At 35.9% G+C, this 15,023-nt stretch overlaps 1 protein-coding gene across 1 annotated transcript; it reads left to right on the top strand.

The window, feature by feature from the left end:
* The first annotated feature begins 13,730 nt into the window (after positions 1-13,730).
* On the top strand, positions 13,731-14,555 carry LOC122313674. Its single transcript, XM_043128848.1, has 2 exons — positions 13,731-14,333; positions 14,409-14,555. Exons 1-2 carry the CDS (start codon positions 13,731-13,733, stop codon positions 14,553-14,555), a joined length of 750 nt encoding a protein of 249 aa, XP_042984782.1.
* Positions 14,556-15,023: the final 468 nt, after the last annotated feature.

A 15,023-nucleotide genomic window follows, 5' to 3' on the forward strand; every position in this document is an offset into this window, starting at 1 on the left:
CTATCTTTAGCCATCAATTAAGACTTAAGCTATACTTACTCCTTTGTACTCCTATATATATGGGTATCATTCACTTGTATATCATCAAGTTTGCATTTGAATAACAACTTTTTCTCTTACAATATCCTCTCTCTTTTGCAATATCATTTCTCTTTTAGTTTCATAACAATACATTCATTTTCACGATTAATGCATTGCATAATCTGACTCGATCTCTCTACTCACACTAGTTCTTCACCATACTCTAATGCTAGTTTGACAAGTCGATGTGCTGCTTGATTTACTTCCCTTGGTGCAAACTGGATCTTTCTCACCTCTTCATGATAGAAGAAGTCTTTGATATCTTCTAGAACTTGTCTATATCAAGATCAATTCCCTTTTCTATTTCGGATATCATTAACCACTTGTAGTGCATCTCCTCAAATATTAACTACTCCAGACCTATTTCCACACTCAACCCTATAGCTCTTTCAAGTGCCAAAATATATGCCTACATTGGGCAACATATAAATCTCTCTAGAAAACCTGCAGAAGCCACCAACTCACTCTCCCAGTCCCTTACCGCTATACCTCCACCCATCACAACATTTTTCACATCCAGTGTAGCACTCCAATTCACCTTATACCAACCAATTTCAGGTTTTACCCATCTAACCCCATTTATATTCTGAGTTGTCCCTACTGTTTACTCTCTCTTTCTTAGTTGAGCTAGTTGAAAATTCTCCAATTCCATCCTTACTCCCTGTAGTAAATTACCATAACTCTCAAACAAACTTTCCTTCGTAGACTAGCATATTTCTTCTCGACCACATCCTTCTAAATACATAGGCTATTTCCTCAACCTCAAATATTTATAACCTTGAGACCAACTCTTTCCAAATCTTGTAAAAGTTCCCATCTATGCACTTCCACTTTTGTAAGAAATTTGTAAAATCTGCCCACAAGCAGCAGTTCAAGTCAACAAGATATGACTACTAGACTCCTTATATTGTTTACAAATTGGACAGAAACCATTATCAGTGATTCTCCTATTGAGAAGATTCCACTTTGTTGGCAAATTTCACTAACTGCTTTCCACATAAACACCTTTACCACATTTAGAATCTATAGATCCCATAACTTCTTCCATACAGTTGATCCCAGATACATTGCTAAAGTCTCTCCCATTCCAGACCTCTTCAATCGACATTCTATAAAATATGCTAACTTGACATATTAATTAATTGATTAATTGAATAGGTTAATTAATTGAAGTAGTAGCTCTAACATTCCTCAGTTTGGAATTTTTTTGTCATAACATATTCGAAAAAAAAAAATTATCTATTATAACAGATAAACATTGATTATTTTACTTGACTTTATAATATGACGGTATCTCAAATATGAAATTTGTTTGAATTGTTTCCATGATTTCATCGAGAGATCATATTTCTTATCCTTGAATGTTGTCAGATTAAGATGTTTTTAAATCTGAAGGAGAGAGATAAAACTCACGAAGTAAGTTTAGATATTTATTATAACTCTAAACCATCTATAGATCTTGTTACTAGAAAGGCCAGTCTTCTCTCTCGTTTTCTCCCATTCTCTGTCTACGTGGTGAGAACACAGAGGTGGAGTGAATCATTGGTTTCTACCAAGAAACCAACATTCGTGTAGGACAGTAGCAAATACTGAGAATGGGAAAATAATGGAAGAATTATAAATTGGATGCAACCAATTGCGATTATCAGAAGAGGAAGAAATCTTTGGAATTAAGAGGGAGAGAATTCAAGGATGTTTGTCAAACAGTTGAGAGGAGTTTGATAGTGAAAATCTGCATGGATCGGATAATCAGCAAAGAAACTATTGAATCTGCGATGGCTAAGATCTGGTGAGTGAGTCAGACTGTCACTTTTAAATAAGTAAGGAAGAATGTCTTTATCATTACCTTTACTACACATGCAAACAAACAAAGGGTATGGGAAGGTAAACATTGGTTGTTTGATAATGCGGTTTTTGTTCTGCAACACTTTGAAGGCCTCACATAGGCTTTAAAAGTTAACTTTGGTTTCAAACCTTTTCGGGTTCAAATTTTTAATTTTCCTTTAGCCTGGATGACAAGGGAGTTTGGAATACAGATTGGTAATTCTATTGGTGTTGTAGAGAAGGTGGATGTTCAGGATAATGGGGTGGACTGGGGACACTTTTCATGTGGCCGAATAGCATGAAAAGTTGCCTAGGTTCTATTTTTCATGTAGTCGAATAGTTCATTGTGTTGAGCCTTGCCACAAAAAAGTCAAAGGGAAATTGAGCGAGAAGATGGAAGCTATGCAGTTTGGACATTGGCTTAGAGCGGTACCAACTTTGAAGAGAAAGTTCCAACCTCTAAGAATGAAGGTATCTACAAGATGTAATGATGTATGAGAAGGAGTTTCTGATAGACATGCTTGAGCGGTGGCAAATAACTCTGAAACTGGTGCTAGGCTAGTGATTTCATGGTTCAACAAATCAGAATGACGATTTCAGTTGGACGAATTGTTAGGCAATAATGCAGGGGTGGTTGGTATACAGAAGAAAGGTGGAGAGGAAATTGTCGAAAGAGACGGTGTTGTCTCTACGGCAGTTGAAGGGGAAGCAGTAGTTAAAGGGGAGGGAGCAATTACACGGTTTCTCAAAAATATGAAGGGTAAGGTGAAATTGGACTTGCCTAAGGATGTGTTTCCATATGATGGGCCCAAAAAGAAGATGGGCCTAGTATCATAAAGCCTATAGAAGGGGAGGGGTCCAAAAATTTGTCAGGAAACCTGAGTAAGAAAGGGGGGATGTCTCTCAATCAAACGATCATAAGTCTATTGAGGAGGAAAAAACTGTTACAAAGGCTTCTCAGATATTGGTCAAGGAAAGTGCTGCTGGGTTCATTCATGAAAGTGATGAAGCAGATTCAGTGCAATTAGCAAGAATACCAGATTCAACAGTTGCTACATCTATCCAGGAGGATTTTCCATCAAGCAGGTGGAAACATTAGGCAACGGAAAAAGGCGAGTGTTTTTATTCTATTCAATCTAGGGTGGATAAAAAGAGAGGTTTACAAAGGAAAGATGAAGGTTTGGGATGTACTAGTGTTTCTAAAAAATAGAAAATTTCAAAGAAGAGGGCTGTTATAAACAATAATCATGAAGAGGCGGAGGCTACTAGACAGCCTCATCTAGAGCAATGATCAGGATCTTAAGTTAGAACTGTCGAAGGCTTGGGAACCCCTGGATAGTTCAGGACATTTGCTTAATAATGAAGGATAACTGTCCCAATGTTATCTTTTTTATGGAAACTAAGCTTAAATAAAAAAAGATTGCAATTTTTGAAACAAAGAATCGGGTTTGAATGTTGTTTTGTAGTGGAACCTGTTGGAAGGAGTGGTGGGCTAGTGATGTTATTGCAACAGGCACTACAATTAGAAATCTTTATTTTCTCGTAGAGGCATATTAATGCTTGGGTGTGGGAAGGTAGAGGGCAGTCAAGGTGGCTACTTACAGGGTTCTATGGACACCCAGAAATTTGCAAGAGAATGTAGTCATTGGACTTACTTGTGTCTTTAAAGCCATGAATTGACTGTGGCTAGTGCGTTCTTGGATATTTTATCACAAGTTGAAAAACAAGGTGGGAGTCAAAGAGAAGAATCTCATATGGAGGCTTTATGTCAAAGTCAATTATTTGATGTTGGATGGTCCAGGGAAAAATTTACCTAGAGTAAAAATCATTTGGGAGACTCTTTTATTAAGGAGAAGTTTGATAGGGTGGTAGCCAATGGTCCTTAGTTGGAGCTTTATGGTGAAATACGTGTAGAGGGTTTGGTGGCCAGAACTTCTGACCATAAGCCACTAGTTTGTCAGTTTTATACAATCACTAATAAACTATGCTTAAGGCAAAATATTCTTATGCTGGGCTTTGGAGGAGGATTGTTGGAAAATTATTGGTGATGAATGACAAGGGACTTCACACAATCCTGATGCTATAGGTGCAATGCTGAGTGGTATGATTAAATGTTGCAAAGGCTTATCAAAATGGAGTAAGGCACTTTTCAGAAATAGAAATCAAGATCTCATACTGAAAATTATGGGTGTAAAAAAAACCGGTGAACCGGTAAACCGGTACCGGACCGAACTAATAGGTTGGGTTCGGTACCGGTTTTATTTTTCTTAAAATAGGTCAAAATCGATCTCATTCTGATTTTTCTTTTTCTAAAACCAAACCAATTCATATATATTTTTTAATTTTTTATATTGTATATAATTTTTTATATATAATATATAATTATATATAAAATAGTTTTGTATTAATAGTTACACTAATATTATATAATGCATATTAATGGTTATACTAATACTATATCAATATATATTATAATATACTACCATATATTATCACTATAGTATTATATACTATAATATACTATATTATATATTAATATATAATATAGTATATTAAAACTGAATCAAACTAGACCAAAACTAGTAAAACTGGAAGAACTGGTTTAAGGGGGTAACCGGTGTGGAATCAGTTCTTAAAAATGCAAAACCGGTTCATACTGGTTCGGTCTCAAATTTTATCCAAAACGAGACCGGTTGCATCCCTAATGAAAACCGAAGAGCTTAAGATGTTAGAAGAATCAAATAATGCAAGAAATTGGGTAGAAATCAAGAGGCAAGCTATTAATGTTATGCTGGAACAAGAAGACTGAAAGTGAAGACAAAGGACAAAAACACACTGGTATTAGTTGGGGGTTCGAAACACTAAATACTTCCATTTATGTGCTAATCAGAGGAGAATGAGAAATTTGATCAAGTCTATTTCAGATTCTAATGGAAGAGTACTAATAGATTTACATGAAATAGGAAGGGCTTTTGTTAATCATTTTGAAATTGTGTTTACTTCCAGCAATCCAACACTTGTTGATATGGAGGGTTGTAGCAATTCAAAGAAAAGTTACTGACCAGATGAATGATGATTTGTGCAAGAATATCTCTATAACAGAAGTTGAAGAAGCTTTGAAACAAATGTCTCCACTGAAATCTCCTAGGTCAAATGGGTTTGGTGCTAGATTCTTTCAAGATGATTGGAGCATTGTTGGATCTGAGGTTTGCAAAGCTGTCCAACAGTTCTTTGAATGTGCATGATAATTTGAATTTCACTTTTATAGTATTGATTCCCAAGGTAACTAATCCATTATCTGTGCATGAGTATAGGCCTATAAATTTATGTAATGTGCTATATAAAATTATTACCAAGGTCCTAGCAAATAAGCTGAAGAGAGTTCTTCTTGTGATTATATCAAATACCCAAAGCGCTTTTATTTATGATAGGTTAATCACAAATAATATTATGGTAACCTATGAAGTATTGCACACCATGAAGACTAGACAAAAGGAAGTGATAGGAAGTATGACTTTGAAGTTAAATATGTCCAAAGCTTATGACAGGATTGAGTGGTTTTTTTTTTAGGCAATGATGGTGAAGATGGGTTTTCATTTAATGTGGATTAATGTGATTATGAGGTGTGTTAAATCAGTTCCTTATTCAGTTTTGGTTAATGGTATGCCTACTTAAAAGCTTTTTCCAAAAAGATGACTTTTACAAGGAGAACCACTATCTCCCTATTTTTTTATACTTTCTGTAGAAAGATTAAGGTTTCTATTACAGTCAACTGAAAGAAATAGGGAGATTAAAGGGATGGTAGTGGCAAGAGGTGGGCCTAGAATTAATCACTCATTGTTTGCGCATGATTGTGTTATCTCTTGTAAAGTTCAAAGGTCCGATTGGCAGGAATTTCAATCTATTTTTCAACTTTATGAAAGATCCTCTGGGCAAGTTCTTAATAGGTAGAAAACTTTCATTTTCTTTAGTTTTAACACATCAGAAAGCTTTAAGGGGTACATCAGGGAGGAATTTGGTGGAGAAGTTTGTGGAACTTATGAAAAGGACTTAGGTCTTCCAATATTGGTTACTAAATCCAAATATAATACTTGGGGTAAAGGACATATTTTGGTGCAAATTTCAGAATTTGAAGAATAATTTCTTATCTAAAGCTGGAAAGAAAATCCCTATTAAATCAGTTTTGCAAACAATCTCAACTTATACAATATCAGTGTTTTTGAAGGCTATGTGCCAGGTTGTTAAACTATGTTAAGAACTTGATTTTTCAAAGGTTCTATTTGAAGAGGATGCTCTTTTAGTGGTTAATGCTATTAACCAAGAGGGGCTTGATATGGCATATCATGTACTGCTTGTGGAAGATATCAAAAGGGTCATTAGATCCAAAAAGGAAGGCATGTCAAGTTTGCTCATAAAAAATGTAATGAAGTGGCTCACTGCTTAGTTAAGATGGCTATGGGAAAATAGGACTTTTATTGTTGGATTGAAGATGTTTCTCGATCTATTCAAAGTCTAGTGTTGAAAGAACAATATTGTAATAATTCTACTTAATGTTATGATCACTGTTTCTTAAAAAAAAAATAGATATTTATTGTTTTTTATCTAAAATTTTCAGTATTAAATAATTTATTAATATTATAGAGTCTATTTTATATATCATCTCATTCATTTAAATGGATGGAGGGAAAATTTTGAGAAAAAAATCAATTAATAGTGAATGTACGGAGATGAAATTAAAACTTCATAGATTTTATGCCCCTAATTGGTTAACATCTTTTATCAAAAATCTTGTCATGCAACTCAGTTAAAACGTCCAATCATTTGCCTAAATTTTAGTAACAGGTCGGAAAACACAAAGATGAAATTAACTTTTTAAAAAAATAAAACAAAAGATACTAAAATTCTTATTCAATTAACTTTTTAATTCTATTTATTCAAATGTACAAACTTTAATACATGACATATTTCAAAAAATTTTTATTCAAATTTTCTTATCTACTTTTAAATAATCCAATAAATAAAATACCTTAAAGAATTTTCAAAAAGTCTCAAATTTTTCCTAATAAAAGATGATTACTTTGGACAAGAAATAGATTTTATTCCTTGCAATAAAAGTTATTAAATACTCCCACAATATTAATTAACTAATATTTTTATCTTATTACTATATATCATATGATCAAAATTATTTATATAGACATTAAGGCCTCATTTAGTTACTCAGATTAGATTAGATGAGATAAGAAATTTGTAAATAGTAGTGAAATAGTTTGAGTTACAACTTTTATGGGATTTTGAAAAATGAGAAAAAAAAAAGTTTGAATAAAAAAATTATAAATTAAAAGAGAGTTAGAATATAACTTTTTAATATTATTTTTATTTTAAGATTTGAAAAGCTTAAATTATTTTTTGTGTTTTGTTTAGAAATTTTGGAAAGTTATAATGATTAGATAAAAAATTAAAAAAATTAAATATTTGATATTAAAAAAAAAAAATTATTGGAATGGTGAGATGAGATAAGATAAAATTATTTGAAATATTTATAAAATTAAACTAGGCCTAAATTTAATTTACTTCACATGCTAAATCGTGGTCTTTTAAGAGAATGTTTGGAGAATGAGATAAGATGAAAATTTTATAAATAAGAGTAAAATGGTTTGTGAATAGTAGTTAGATAATCTGAATTAAGAATTTTTTCGGTTTTGAAAAAGAAGAGAGGAAAAATTAAATAAAAATATTATAAAGTTAAAATATTGTTATAATATTATTTTTGTTTTGAGATTTGAAAAAGTTGAATTATTTTTTATTTTCTAGCTTGTTGGATGCGTTACTGCCAAATTGTGAAAATGAGTTTTCTATAGGGAGGTTTGACTTGCTATGTCTCAAGTGTGAAAGTTGGATTATTAAGTCCTGGATTGGTAGTTAATGGAGATTGACTTGGAGAGTTTTTATGTAAATTGTCAACTATTTGGAATGATAATTGTTGTGGTTGTAAATATATTGAAGATACGTGGTTAGTCTAAAAGGGTTCAATCCTAAGAACAGGCATGATAGTGGTTGCTCGCACTTCTGCTCATCACTTTAAAGCTTAAATTATCACTTCTACTTGCGCAAGTGATGCAACATCTCCCTTATGCTTGTACTTTATATACAAGGAAAAATTAGGGGTGGGCAGCAGGGCCCCGTTACCCGCTGCCCCGCATAGGGCGGGGCGGGGCATCCGCACCGTCAGGGCCGGGGCGGGGCCCCCCGGCTCGTATGGTGTAACCCAGCGGAGGCGGGGGACGGGAACGGACCCCCCCGGTCCATTTTTCCCCCGTCCCGTCCTGTATGTGATATATATAATATATAATATATATTATATTATATATATATATTAATAAGTTTAAGTTATGCTTAAATGAAACGGCGCCGTTTCATTTAGTGAGTTAAGTTATTAACCCTAACACCACCCCTCCCCCCCCGGGCGTCCGAAACCCCCAGGCCCCAACCTTCTCCCGAGTCCCGACTCCCCTCCCCTTCGAAACCCCCTAAGTCCCCACATGCAGTGCCGCACGCCGTCCCTCCTCCCTCTCCCTAGTCGACGCACGCCGGACGCACGGTATGTATAATTTTCTCCTCCTCTTTTGATTTTCTCCGTTAATTTATATATATATATATATATATTTTTAGTTTTGATCGGAGATTGGAGGAAGGATGGGGTTGAATCGGAGATAAAGGATGGGATTTGTGAATTGTGCTGTGGATTCGTTGTTTGTGACATTGTGTGATTGTTTCGGATTTCAAGCATTTTGGATGTTTCAGATTGCCCATTTTTGTTGTAAATTTCATTGAAACCCTAACCCCTAAATTGATTTAGGGGTTTCATGGATTGAAACCCCAATCCGAAACCCTAAACTCATTTATTTGTAAAGAATAAGAAAAAGACCTACCAATTAATTAAGAAAGAAATTATTTATATACATATATATAAATATATTATACTCGGGGACATCCAATGAAAAAGTATCTTCCTAACCACTGCAATCATCCAAAACCACGTACTTCCCGATCCAAATTATTTTATAACATGTCGATTGATATTCATATAGTTATTTTATAACCTATTTTCCTGAGTTGTTCTACAACCTTTGATTCCACTTCATGAAAATATATATTAAATTTTGTTTATTTAAATTCTAAAATTTAAAGACTAGAGCTGGTATTAGAAAAAATAAAAATAATAAATAATAAAGATACACATCTGAAGGGACTTGAGTTTGTAGAGAAATTCTGCAATCTAACCCAACATATCAATCTTTTAAAAATATTATGCAATGACCAAGCTCAAAATTGTATATCTTGAGAGCTGTCTCCAGGTCATTGTCACTCTAAAGAAAAGCATGGCTACTTCTAAAACCCAACCATGGAATGCAAAGGCTCACATGAACAAACTCGAGCAATCTTCAATAATGGCCTTCATTCATAATTTTTTTTAATACTTGTAAAAAAATTCATATCTAATCCAGGGGTAAAAAAATAATACCAGTGTCGGTACTATTAAAATCAATTATGGAAGGATTTAGAATCAAGTCAAGAACTTATGACTTACATGAGGTTCGCTTTAGAGCAATTGCCACTAGAACATAAACTATGATACAAGAAAGAATGCATTATGAATGATTTGTTAAATGAATGATTTTTTTTAAACAGATCATCGAAAAAGCTTATAGAAATGGGTCTTATTCAAGTTAATTTATTATGAATGATTTGTTAAATGAATGAATAAAATTATCATATGTATATATAAAGTTTTATACTCATGACTCCACATGATATATATAACGTACACATGATTAACCTAAATTACCATGCACTTGGCCTATATATAAATGACACGAAATTAACCCCTACGCTTGCCAAAACTTAAAAAAGGGTAAAAAAGAAAAAATAGAGAAGAAAATAATGCCTATTAAAGTGACCGAGAAAATAATAATAATAATAATGAGAAAGGAAAAATGATGAAAGATTATAGGCTTAGGACGGCTTAAAAAGAAAATATGAAGCATGTCTCTTCCTAATCAAATTATTTGGAATTGCTTATATGAGATGTAAAAACTTATTACAGTGTAACATTTCAATTATCATCATTATATATAAAAAGTACTTAATACATCAATAATAGTTTTGTATACAGTTTTTGCTGATTGTGTTGGATTGCACTTTGAATTTTTTTTTTTTTTGTTGGAGAATCAGGAATATCTTCAAATTTCAGTGATAGCTCGCCTTCCCCAGCCAACACCCCTACCCCAGAAACTAACCCTACTCCTACCCCTATAACGAGTACACCTTGCCTTGCTCCGAAACCCACACAGGGCAAGAAACTTATATCTATAGTTTGGCAACACTTTACCAAACTAGAGGGTGGTGACCCCAACAACCCACAAGCTAAATGTAATCACTGTGAAAAAATATATGGATGTCACTATAGGAAACGTGGTACATCCCAGCTGAAGGTCCATCTAGAGGAACAATGCAAGAAGAGTCCAATTTTAAAATCCTTAATGGAGAAGGGTCAATCTAGACTAGATTTTAAAATAGCGGATGGGAGTAGTGGGGCCGGGGGGCCAACATTGAAGGGGTATACGAAGTATAACCCCGATGAGTGTAGAAGGAAGTTAGTTCGTATGATTATCATGGACGAGCTGCCTTTTCAGTTTGTAGAGGGTAAAGGGTTCCAAGAATTTGTCCAAGAGTTGGAACCGAGATTTGTACTTCCTTCTCGTCACACTGTGGCAAAGGATATTAAGAAGATGTACCTTCGTGATAAAGATGTTTTGAGGGGCCAACTCGCGGGTTTGGTAGTTTGCCTCACTACCGATACTTGGACTTCTATCCAAAATATGAATTACATGTCGTTGACTGTGCATTTTGTTGATGCTGATTGGGTTCTGCACAAAAAGATTATTAAATTTTGTCAAATAACTGATCATAAGGGTGAGACGATTGGGAAGGCATTGGAGGCCGCAATAAAGGAGTGGGGGTTGGAAAAGATTTTTTCTGTGTCAGTTGATAATGCGTCGTCTAATGATGTTGCATTGGGATATCTAAAGAATTATCTTAAAGATGCAAATAAGACATTCTTGGGTGGTGAATACTTGCATGTTAGATGTGCTACACATATTTTGAATTTAATTGTGACTGAGGGGTTGAAAGATGTTGATGACTTGGTTGCACGAGTTAGAATGGCTGTGAAATGGGTGAGGTCTTCTCCTTCTAGATTGGAGAAATTCAAAGTTGCTGCAAAGGCTGCGGACATAACATCGAAGAAGGGTCTTGTACTGATGTTCCTACCAGATGGAACTCAACCTTCTTGATGTTGGAGGCGGCCCAAGAATATAAAGCAGCCTTTCAATTATTGGATGATGAAGACATCCAATATGTCAAATACTTTGATGAGCACGGGGGATCACGAAAGCCTAATGATGATGATTGGGTGGTAGTTTCTACTTTCGTTGATTTTCTTGGATTATTTTATGATGTCATATTGAATATATCTGGTTCTTTGTACCCTACATCCCATGGGTTTTGTCAACAAATATGTAGAGTAAAAGAAGAATTAGAAGATATGCGTAGGGGTTACAATGAAAGGATGAGGGGGATGACAGTGACCATGATGCTAAAATATGACAAGTATTTGGGAGATTTGACTAGAATGAATATTTTCTTATATGTGGCTGTTATTCTTGATCCCCGTCTGAAAGTTTCAGGCTTGTTATATGGGTTGGGACTTGTTCACGATCAGGTATGGACTGAAATTATTGGTGAATTGGCCCGAGATACCTTGAAAAAATTGTATGACGAGTTTATGGCAATTAAGGGTGGTACTACATCGAAAACACATACACCGACCTTAACGCCTTCTACAAACACCGTGACCGGGCCTTCTACAAAGAAGCGCAGAATGCTGTGGACTAAAACCCTCGCACAGAATCCCACACTAGTCCATCAATCTACGAAGGTCGTTTCTGAGTTAGACAACTATTTGTCAGCGGATATGGTCCAAGATGATGATGATCATTTCGATATATTAGAATGGTGGAAGAATGCCTCAAAGAAATATCCCATCATTTCTGAGATTGCCCGCTATATTTTAGCCATCCCTATTAGTACCGTTGCCTCAGAGCCAGTCTTTAGTACTGGAGGTCGTATATTGTATCCTTTCTGTAGTTCATTGTCTCCTACAACTGTAGAGGCATTGATATGCACACAGAGTTGGACGATAGGAAATGATATTCATGTTCCGGATATTTTAGATTTTAAGGAGACCGATGAGAGTGGTGATCAGTCTGGATTTGGACCACCTGGTAATTGTTTTTTATTTTTTTATTTTAATTTATTTATATTCATTTCCATTTCATCGTTATTAATTTTAATATTAATTTTTGTAGTAACACATGAGACGTCTAGCACCTCTGCAACATAAAAATGTGCTCAAGCCCGGGCCGCCCCAACTGTCACACCCCTTGACTCAAAGACAAGCTACAGCTGACAAGCCTCTTTAGAATGATCAATTTTTAATTATTTGTTCAAATTTTGTATTCAATAATTTGTAATGTTGATACAATGTCCGTTGGACACTTTTATGTTTGTAATTTTGTAATTGTTTAGCCTTTCAATTTTGTAATAGCTTAGTTATTATTATTAGTTTATTACGTATTAGACTCTTAGACATAACACTTTTTTTTTTCTTTTAATCTGGGTTTTAAATTTTTTTTTTCTTTTTACTTATAATTTTATGGGCTGAAAAATGAAAATGATTTACAAGCTTTTTTTGGACCAAAAATACATACTTGTGGGCCATTTTGACCCATTGCTGAGGTTTCTGAGCCCAAAATGGCACAGAAATTGCTTCTGGGCCCAATGCCCATAAATTGCTCTTGGGCCTAAGGCCCAGAAGGGGGGTGCGGGGGGGGGGGGGGGGGGGGGGGGGGGGGGGGGGGGGGGGGGGGGGGGGGGGGTGCGAACGGATTGCCCCCCCCACCCCGTAGTACCCCGCCCCCGCACACCGGGGGCGGGGGACAGGGGAGATTTTCCCCATCCGCCCCATGCGGGGGCGGGGGCCGGGGGGGGGGGGGGGTCTACCCCGCACCGTATGGTGCGGGTAGCACCCCTAGGAAAAATAAAAAATTTTGTACAATTGTAAGTAATTTTGCTTGTTTGCTCGTCGGGGCGCTAGTACTTTCTTTTCCATGATGCTAGCTGAGATGATGAGCACTTTCCTTTTCCTTCGCATGTTACTCACTTGAAACTTGAGACATTGGTGTATTTTGTGTAGAAGCATAGTGCTCACTCCCAAGTAAGCAACATTAAGGAGAGTGACATTTGCCACTTCGATGAGCAACGTGGAGAAGCGAAGTGCTCCCCTAAAGGTGAGCACCAAGAAGGGATAAAGTGCTCGATTACGTACAAGCACAATGCACACGACAAAGTTCACTCCCCCAGGCGAGTACTAGAAAAACAAATTATTCTCCAATCATGCGAGTATCAGGAGGAAAAAAAAATTATTCACCCCCATACAAGAAACGGGAAAGGTAAAGTACTCACCTACTAGACAAGCGTTGTGGAATGCAATAGTGCTCACCCCCTAGGCGAGCATCAATTATTGAAAAATTACTCGTCCATGGGCGAACACCACAAAAGTAAAAGTGCTCACCCCTAGGCCAACAACGTCAAGTAGCATGAAACTCGTGACTTCAAGGAGCAACATGAAAAAGTGAAGTGCTTGCTTAGAGGCATTACCTACACGAGTTAACTTACATAAGAGGAAAATTCTGAAGTCACCTATGTGCCCGATCTGTTTGAGTGAGGAAGAAACTGTAGAACATGCTTTATGGAGCTGTAAATCTGCAATGGATGTTTGGAGTCAAGGACCAATTGCAATACATAAAAGTTCAGACAGAGCAGAAAAGTTTAAAGATATATTTGAGAAACTAGATGCAAAATGTGAGCAGCAAGTTATGGAATTCTTCACCATTACTGCAAGGAATATTTGGCATAGAAGAAACAGGTTGATTTTCCAGGGTCTCTTCCAACATCCAACACATATAGTCAATCAATCCAAACAATCCTTGGAGGAGTACAAAACTGTTCATAAAAGAAGCAGAACAAACAATAGAGGAAGGCAAATGTTAAATACAAGTTGGAATCCGCCACCTGCAGGTTTCTTGAAGATCAATTGGGATGCTGCAATCTGTGAAGAGAAGGGTATTATTGGATTGGGTTTAATAGCCCGTGACCAAGGAGGACAGGTGGTAGGCACAAAGAAAATAACACAAGCTGGTTTTAATGATCCTCTTTTGGCTGAAGCAATAGGAGCATATCAAGCAGTAAAAATGGCTATGGAAATGGGCTATGTTTGTGTTTTATTTGAAGGGGATTCATCCCAGGTTGTTAAAGGTATCTATTCTCAAGTAGAAAGATGGGATAGAGTGTGAATGATTTTCTCTGATATTAAATTGCAGCTAATGGTTTTCTCTAGTTGGAAGTTTCTGTTTATTAAGAGAAGTGGAAACACTCTAGCTCATAACTTAGCAAAATCCTCTCTTAATGAGGAATCAGATGTAATGGCTTTATTGCCAGAATATAGTCATGTAAACTCTGCTGTTTAAGGTTTATAGAGATGTATTTGATTTCAAAAAAAAAAAAAAAAAAAAAGGAGCACGACACTAGCAACTTCAACGAGTAGCATAGAAAAAATAAAGTGCTTGTCTCTAAGGTGAGCATTAGGGAGATCCAACGTGATTGGTCTAGGGCAAGCAATATAAGATCAAATGTGCTCGCCCTTGAACACCATAGAGAGATAAGACAAAGATAAACACAGCAAAGTTTGCCTCCTAGACGATTACCAGGAAAACAAAGCTTACACCTACCAAGTGAGCACCAACTAGGAAATATATGTGTGTATATTGAACTATGAAATATCGAGGAGGGGTTTATGGATGAAGGGGAGAAGAGGCCCAAGAGTGAAAAATGTTAAACAACCAGGTGGTAAAATGGGCTTCCAATCAGCCCAAGCGCACCTTATCCTCAAAAGGTAGGACACGCGTCACTCATGCGCAGCTAATCCGTTGAAACAT

This window comes from Carya illinoinensis, chromosome 6 (assembly GCF_018687715.1).
Source record: "Carya illinoinensis cultivar Pawnee chromosome 6, C.illinoinensisPawnee_v1, whole genome shotgun sequence".
Classification (NCBI taxonomy): Eukaryota; Viridiplantae; Streptophyta; class Magnoliopsida; order Fagales; family Juglandaceae; genus Carya; species Carya illinoinensis.

Bases quoted from the DNA above. Each gene is read 5' to 3' on its own strand.
- LOC122313674 (XM_043128848.1), top strand. From the start codon at position 13,731: ATGTGCCCGATCTGTTTGAGTGAGGAAGAAACTGTAGAACATGCTTTA. The intron at 14,334-14,408 runs GTTGTTAAAGGT...ATTAAATTGCAG, and splicing joins TTGAAGGGGATTCATCCCAG to CTAATGGTTTTCTCTAGTTG.